The sequence below is a fragment of the Fragaria vesca genome, linkage group LG6, assembly GCF_000184155.1.
Source record: "Fragaria vesca subsp. vesca linkage group LG6, FraVesHawaii_1.0, whole genome shotgun sequence".
Lineage (NCBI taxonomy): Eukaryota > Viridiplantae > Streptophyta > Magnoliopsida > Rosales > Rosaceae > Fragaria > Fragaria vesca.
In genome coordinates, this window is record NC_020496.1 from 13,817,289 (window position 1) to 13,825,824 (window position 8,536).

General features: G+C 39.3%; 2 protein-coding genes across 2 annotated transcripts; both read left to right on the forward strand.

Moving 5' to 3' along the window:
* The first annotated feature begins 5,773 nt into the window (after window positions 1–5,773).
* Window positions 5,774–7,334, forward strand: LOC101302192 (putative disease resistance protein RGA4-like). The gene is made up of 3 exons (XM_004305339.1): window positions 5,774–6,020; window positions 6,104–6,689; window positions 6,795–7,334. The coding sequence occupies exons 2-3, from the start codon at window positions 6,381–6,383 to the stop codon at window positions 7,332–7,334; spliced, it is 849 nt and encodes a 282-aa protein (XP_004305387.1). The 5' UTR covers window positions 5,774–6,020; window positions 6,104–6,380.
* LOC101302480 (putative disease resistance RPP13-like protein 1-like) lies at window positions 6,741–8,500 on the forward strand. The gene has a single exon (XM_004305340.1). It carries the CDS (start codon window positions 7,343–7,345, stop codon window positions 8,498–8,500), a length of 1,158 nt encoding a protein of 385 aa, XP_004305388.1. The 5' UTR covers window positions 6,741–7,342.
* The last annotated feature ends 36 nt before the right edge of the window (window positions 8,501–8,536 follow it).

An 8,536-nucleotide genomic window follows, 5' to 3' on the forward strand; every position in this document is an offset into this window, starting at 1 on the left:
GTAACCGCTACGGTGTTTACATTTATTGGTTCAGTAATTACCAATGTTAATGCATATACTTTATGTCAATTAAATTGTTTCCGTTATGTTTAGTTTATTTCGATTTAATTGAAAATTACTTTCACTTTAAGTTGTAAGTAATGAATTAATAGCATATGTTGATTTGTCTTATTAATGATGAATATTAAATAAGGCTGAGTCAGAAACTCAAATCAAGCCTATGTGACAACAGTAAGTCCGAGCCAGGAGCTCAACCTAAGCTGCAAGGCTAGCACAAAAGCTCACCACATGTCGCCTTGAGTCCATGACAATGATTATAACTCTTCTCAAACTAGGCTCACCCAATTGGATGCGATGTCTAGGCAAGTTCTTTTGAGGATGTGTACTTAAGTGAGCCTCGCTCCACCACCTCATCATGTCTTACCTGGTCGTATACAATTGGAGTTACCGAAAGGGTTGACTAATAACATTGCATTTCTTGGTAGACCATTCTGGGCCCAGTAGGCCACTCTCCCTCTATGGGGCCTAAGAGCCCGGCCAACATACCTCTCAGATTGTGCCCTGTAGACTTGTAAAGTATGTAGAGATTTATCTCTTTCACTTTAATTAAAGTCAATTCCTTTGGTCCAGCAGAATCAAACAAAAGAAAAATAATCTAATGACACTGGTTTTTCGTACCTAGTCATTATGCATGTCTATAAGGCACTCCAAATATTTTCTCATAATAGCTGTTGTTAATACATTCACCATATGCAATGTGTAGTTAATTGCCAGAAGCATTTACACATAATTACATGACATATTCACTATGTTAAATTAGTAGCGTGGAATTAATATTATCAATTGTTACATGATTATAATTTGAAAATACATGTACCTAATGAATCGGTAGTTCAGAAGTGAACCTGTAGTTCATATATAAATCAAACTTGTAGTTTCGATAATAACCCTCTTAAGAAACTTGAAGTTTCATTCCAAAATTCATCAGACATGATAAAATCGGTAGCTTTTATCATGTTAATTAGTAGTCTCCAGAAGAAACTATTTGAAGTAGACATCTTCCTTGCCTGAAGCAAAACAAAATTAGAGAATATTGAAATGAAAAGGCTTGATGCCCTAGAATCTCGATCAAAATTGATATGTGTTATCAATATTAAGGAACTGAGCATTCTCGTCTGACTGACGAGGCAAAATACCTCTATGTTTCAGAAGAATGTTATCAAAAGGTATAAGTTCATTGAAACAAATGCTTAAAACATTGAAACCACTAGAAAAATGGTGTAATATCTTTGCATAACCTTTGAATGTGCGGCCAGAAGCGTACATTGAATACATTCAAATTTATTAGCTAGAAGCTAAATGATTCTAGCAAATAGTAGCTATAGTATTGGTGTTTGATGCACTCGGGAAAAACATATGATGCACTGTATCCTCAACTCAATTATCACACGGGCATCCCCTTCAGAATAAGGGTCTTGTCTTTGATGACACATTATGTTAAGCTACTCGTTAAGAATATTGAATACTAGACCATCATATGCAAAGACTAGAATACACACTATCTATTTATGCACAGAATGCAAGGGAAAATACGTGGACCTATCCAACCACCATACGGACCAGTTAAATATTAATGGTTTTGGTTGATGCATCGACAAAGTGATCATATGTCACATCACTATCCACAAGAAAATGCTGTGTTTGCTAAACTCTCACCCATGAAATTTAGGGTACACCACTCGGATTATCTTATAAAGTCTATAAGATATGATAATGCCGGAGAGTTTACATCGATGGCTTACGATGAATATTGCATATCCCTTGGGATATGTTGAACATATAGTTTCCTATGTTCACACCCAAGATGGTCTCGCAGGTAGAAACTTGGTAATGCGCACCAAGCTTCTAGTGTTTGCGTCGGGCTATGCAATCTTGCATGCAGCCATGTCGGTCCGGTTGAGGCCCACTGCTACCCATCTTATTTCATGTTACAGTTGGTGACTGGGTGTGAACCTGATGTTTTTGCACTTACACGCATTGGGTTTGTAGTCTCCGTGCCAATTGTGCCGCCACAACGTACACAATCGGGTCCTCAACAAATGATGGGCATATATGTCGATTATGAACCTCATCCATTTATGTGCTCCTTAGAGTCCTTGACAGGAGATCTCTATACCACTAGATTTGCGGTCGTCACTTTGATGAGATAGTCTTCCCACCGTTAGGGGGAGATAACAACTTCACCGTTCCTGATAAACGACGTGTAGAATGTCTCATCTTGATCCCCAAACCGCACATGTTATATTGAAGTGCGAAGAATTCTACTTCTAGTTGAAGTGCGAAGAATTCTACTTCTAGTTAAAGTGCACAGAATTCTAGATCTATGTAGTGTAGCCCAGAATATGCCAGACACTTCATTAGATCTAGTTAAAGTGACGATATCATATATACCTGCTACAAACCTGTAAGGATAAATGTCCCCGTAGGACGTATCGTCGTAGTTGGACGAAGTACGGCCATGGTGGCTAACCAGTCATAGTCCCTACCCTGAAGCGAGGTAGACCATTAGGTTCGAATGATTCTTATCCCTAGAAGAGGGTAAACCTGGCACAAATGAATCTTCTTGCCATCGCAATCTCAAACCAATTCAACTCACGAGATTAATCCGGATTATGGGTTCGTCCTAGAAGAGACGAAGTTGGGGGACGCTCCAACATTTAAACCCACTCCCGAGAATAGAAAATCTCGGTAAATTTAGTGAGATATTGAATCAGAATGAGAGTTCATCGATAATGTGTTTGTATATTTGCGGTGGCCACCGAAATTATAATAAGCGATGATGTTGAACCTTGATTCGTTGATAGATCTCAACGAAGAGACGACTGGCTAAAAAGGAAAGAAACAACCCAGGTCATATTAGATTCCTTAACTTAGAGAAAGGTGTTATGGGCCTGTTGTTCTCACACCTCCCCATGATTAAACATGCATATAGAGTTTAATGGGTACTTGTAAGGAAGCGTAATGAGAAAAATGAGATTGTGATATACAAAACTCTTTTAATGGCGCAAGGATTTTCTCAACGCCCTGTGATTGATTACGAGGAGAAGTATTTTCCCGTAATGGAAGTCATAACGTTCCACTACCTTATCAGTTTAGTAGTTTCCAAATAACTGAATAAACAACCTATGAATGTGGTAACAACTTATCTATATGGTGATCTGAATATAGAGATATAAATGAAGTTTCCTGAAGGACTTCTGTTACCCAATGCAAATAGTTCTAGACCACATAACATGCTCTCCATTTGCTAGAGTAGTTCACTTTAGGGGTTCAAACAATCCAGACAGAGTTGGTATAACCGTCTAAATGAATATTTGCTTGGGGTGGGATATATGAACAAATGGACTATGCCCATACATGTTTTAAGGAAACAAATTCCTGGTTTGTAATTTGTGGTAATTTATGTCAATGACATGAATTTGACTGATACTCTCGAAGAGATTAAGGAAACTGCAAAACACCTGAAATCGGAGTTTGAGATGAATGACTTCAGGAGACCAAATATTATTTTGTCGACCTGAAGTCGTGCAAAGTGCAGATGAAATTTTGGTCCATCAATCAAATTAAATCTAGAAGATGTTAAGATACTTTGATGAGGATAAACAAAGTATTTAAACACACCTATAGTCGTCCGAGTTTAAAGACACCCGTATTATCGTGCAGATAATAACGAAGAGATATTGAGGCCAGAAGACTCATATCTTAGTACAATAGGCGCATTATTGTACTTGATTAAATGGCCTTAACCGGACATCTCATATGATGTGAATTTGTTAGCTAGATATAGCTCTGCGCCAACACACCACCTCTGTAAATGGCATAAAAGACAATTTTCCGTTACTTTAAATGTATGACGGAAAATGGCTCGTTCTATCCCTAGGCATCATGGAATAGATCAGCCACCTATGATCCTTAAAATAATGTTTGCCTTGTTAAATATGCTGACACGGGTTATGTAAACCCACACAAGACTTATTCCCAACTGGTTATGTCTTTACTATAAGGAACACAATAATTTTAGAGGTATATGAAACAAAAACCTCTTGTAGTTTTACCTAGTGTGTAGTTTTCAGGGGGAGTATCTTGAAGCATACTCTTGACCATTGTGTACTCTTTTTGTCCTTCGTCCAGGGTTATTTTGTCCCACTGGGTTTTGTTACCTGGCAAGGTTTTAATGAGGCACACATGTAATTGGTCACCTTGCTCATGTTGCATCTTGAAGATGCCTTTATTTGAAATATATGCATTTGCTCATCTTTTCCCTTCGACCACGGGTTTGTCCCACTAGGTTTATCGGGCAAGGTTTTGGTGTAGCAACTAATATGCATCTATCTCCCACAGACTCACATCTTATGATCCAGACTGAACCGCTTCACCGAAATCAAGGGTTCTGACTATCACTGCTACTTGTGCGTTGTACTCTTTTCTCCTTCGACCAGGATTGTTTTTGTCCCATAGGGTTTTTATTACCTGGCAAGGTTTTGACAAGGCAACACCGAAGCACATATTAGGGGAAGCTAATGACAGAGAATACCCAAGAGGGAGTGTTGTAAATAGATATTACTTAGTGGGCATTCTTGTAATTAGCCGACTAGGGTTGTTATTGTAATTTACATCATGGCCTCATCTCTATATAAGAGATGGTTCCCCACTCAATAATACATACATATTCTCTCATTCTCTTGGTTGTTTCTCTTCTTTCTCAATCTATTCTTTTTGTTTTACAACATTATATGCTTTCTTCTCAGTTTTAGTGAGCTCACTGAGTGGCACAATTAATATTCTATATAAGCTCTCTCTTTAGAGCAAGTTCACTCGTTGGATCAAAAGGTTAGGGTCATTATGTCAAGGTACTATTCATTGTTATTGGACATGTGTCACCGGTTATGTAGTGTTCATTTAATAATTTATATTTTCATTTTTTGTAAAATTACAATATATTTGAAGTAACTAAAATTATTACAAAGAGTAATTGAAATATATATGATGCAAATAGATGGAAGGTAAGGTATATAGCACCACAAATAAACATTTTTTGAGGTTTGAGACATAAAATAAATGGTAGGTGGTCGTGGAAATTTTTTAGAATTTTTGTCACTGTTTTTGTTTGTTTTTTTTCTTTTAAGAAGGGTCACACTGCTTTGTTATACTTATATATGTCTATAACTTAATTTTACGCCGTAGATCTTCATTGAAGAAAATATACAGTCTATATTCAATGAGTATTTTCAATTTTCTAAACCAGCCAATGAGTAGTCTCCACGTGGGAAGTATGTAGTCCCATTTGTTTAGCACACAGTAGACTATTGGCGTCTCTCTATCCACATGAAGACTTAGTAGACCCACGTCTTTTGTTGGGTCTAGTTAGCAACCGGCTTGTCTGGGTCAGGAATTGGGTTAAGATACTCGTCTTTTTCTTAGGCCGAGTCAGTAAATGTCAAAACAAAGCCGATCAACATTGGGGGAAACAAGTTTTTCTGAAATCATAGTCACCACCTCAGCAATCATAGGTGGAGACCGGCTAATTGCATACCGCTGAACATGCTCTTATAAGCATGGAAATGTGAAATGATTGGACCTACTCTATGTGACTAGTCTAGTACTACCGCAAAACTCCTTTCTATCCATGTTGGTAGAATGATCGCTTGTGATCAAGATATACACTGACGTGGCAAGCATGTATCAGACACCTACGAACAAAGCTCTCTCTCACAACTCCCATTCTTCTTCTTCTTCTTCGTCTTCCCAAACACTGCCTCCTACTGAGATTGAATAACTTGACATTTGAGAGAAGAGAGAAGAAGTGAGAAAGTCGGGTATGGGCATTGGGTACGTGGGCACGTCGCAAAACGCGGTGAGGATCCGACCACTACTCAAAACCCACCAAAGGCCAGCCCACCCAGCCTCTTCCAATTCGGACCCTTCTTCTTGTTCTCGCAATCTTAGTTTTGGTCCACAAGGTAATTCGAAGACTCGTTTACTGTTGGAATTTGCCATGTTTTAATCTTCTTCTTTTTTTGATTTTGTTATGCTCTTGTGTTAGAGAGAAGGAATGCCAATTCCACAAGAGGCAGAAAATGAACAGGTAAAAGAGGGTTTACTTGATCCATTATCAGGGTCAAGAAGTCAGAATTGGCTTATCTGCAAACTAATCCATTGACTTGCGCACTGACCAAAAAGAACAGAGTGCGTTAAAAGGTCGCAATGGACATGCTGAATCTTGAAGACTCCAGCTAATCACTTTGACTCTCTATTTCAACCTTCACAATCATTCTTTGCTTTGCTGATTTCTGCTCTATTCTCTTCCTTTTAACAAAACAATGGCGGTGGGCGAGATCTTTCTTGCGGCATTCCATAGGATTCTGCTGGACTGGTTAACGAGTCAAGCTGGCTACTTTGGAAGCTTGGGAGGAGTTGGCAAAAAGCTGCACAAATGGAGGGAAACACTGTCCGCAGTTGCAGCGGTGCTCTACGATGCCGAGGAGAAGGAGCTCACCAGCAAGACAGTGGAGCTTTGGCTGAATGATCTCAAACACTTGGCTTATGATTTGGAGGATCTGCTCAACACCTTTTCCAATGAGATGTTAGAACGCCAGCTCCTCAAAGTTGACAAATCTGGCACAAGCAAGGTACGAGGCTACTTTACCAAACTCCCTCAAAAAGTCAAGTTCAATTCCAATATGAGCTCCAAAATAGACGACATTGCTAATCGCTTGCAAGAAATCTTTGACCAGAAAGAGAAACTCGGTTTGAAGTACATTGTGCATACCTATACTTCAACATCACCATGGCAAAGGATACCAGGTTCGTATGTGCTGGACGGACCTGTAGTTGGAAGAGATGAAGACACAGCAAAGATTGTTGAATTGTTGTCCAGAGATGTTGATCCCTCTTCTCCCACCCAATATCAAGTTGTTGCCATTGTTGGTATGGGAGGACTCGGCAAGACAACGCTTGTGGCACAAGTCTTCAATGATGTAGCTGCAATCGAACAGTTTGATATCAAAATCTGGGTTTCAGTGTCTGCTGACTTCAATCTTGAAAGTGTGACGAGAACTATTTCTAAGAAAGTCAAATCTCAGCCATGTGATACGGATGATTTCTGTCAACTTCAAGATAATCTGAGGAAGGACATAGATGGTAAAAGGTTTTTGATTGTTTTAGATGATGTGTGGAGCACATGTGATTATGATTCATGGACAAAACTTCAAGCTCCCTTTCGTGGTGGAGCTCATGGAAGTAAGGTAATGGTGACAACACGTGACGAAAAGTAGCAGCATTGATGGGAGCCCCAGCCACTGCAGTTTATTATTTAAAGACTCTTTCAGATGAAAGTTGTTTGCAAGTATTTGAGCAGCATGTTAGCAATGACCGGCCACCCAATTTTGACTTGCTTAAGAGGAAGATTGTTATGAATTGCAATGGATTGCCGTTGGCTGCAAAAACTCTTGGTGGTGTTTTACGTTGTAAAGAAACTGACAAATGGGAGGAAATACTGAACAGCAAATTATGGAGTACTTCAGATGAGAGTAATATACTTCCAGTACTCAGAGTGAGTTATCACTATCTCCCTTCAACTTTGAAGAGGTGCTTTGCTTATTGCTCAATACTTCCCAATGATTATGAATTTGGGAAAACCCAAGTAATACTTCTGTGGATGGCAGAAGGTTTCCTTGAGCAACCAGAAGGAAGTAAGGCAATGGAAGATATCGGTGACGAGTATTTTGGGGAGTTGGTGTCTCGGTCATTGTTTCAAAACTCAGGCAAAAACAGTTCATGTTATGTAATGCATGACCTTGTTGGTGATTTGGCACGATGGGCTGCTGGAGACACATTTTGCAGATTGGACGACAAGCCGCAAGGTGGATGTTCTCAAAAGACTCGATATCTGACTTACATTTCTGGTAAGTTTGATGGGGTAAAAAGATTGGAGAAATTGTCTGATGCTAAACGCTTGCGGACTTTCCTACCACTTTCAGTTTCTAATGGGTATGAGAATTGTCTAACTGGTCATGCTACATCTGATTTATTACCAAAATTGAAGTACTTGCGGGTGCTCTCCTTCAAAGGCTACAAACTCACCAAGGTGCCAGATTCCATAGGTAATCTGAGACATCTACAGTACCTTGATCTTTCTCACACATTAATTATGAGTTTGCCTGAGTCAACATGCAAGCTTTACAACTTACAGACGTTAATATTAGAGAGTTGTTCAAAATTGAAGACACTACCTTCAGACTTGAGCAATTTATCTAATTTGCGTCATCTCAAGAACTCAAACATTCCTTCATTGGAAGAAATGCCTCCCCAAGTAAGTCGGATTTCTCATCTGCGGACTTTGGCTAATTTTCTGGTGGGGAAAGGTAGTGTTTCGGGGATTGGAGAGATAGGGTCATTGCATCTTCGTGGAACTTTGAGGATGCAAAAAGAGCCCAAATAATGTTAAAGGTCCTAGAGGAGGGGGGGGGGGGGGGGG

Bases quoted from the DNA above. Each gene is read 5' to 3' on its own strand.
- LOC101302480 (XM_004305340.1), top strand. From the start codon at position 7,343: ATGGGAGCCCCAGCCACTGCAGTTTATTATTTAAAGACTCTTTCAGAT.
- LOC101302192 (XM_004305339.1), top strand. From the start codon at position 6,381: ATGGCGGTGGGCGAGATCTTTCTTGCGGCATTCCATAGGATTCTGCTG. The intron at 6,690-6,794 runs GTACGAGGCTAC...ATCTTTGACCAG, and splicing joins ACAAATCTGGCACAAGCAAG to AAAGAGAAACTCGGTTTGAA.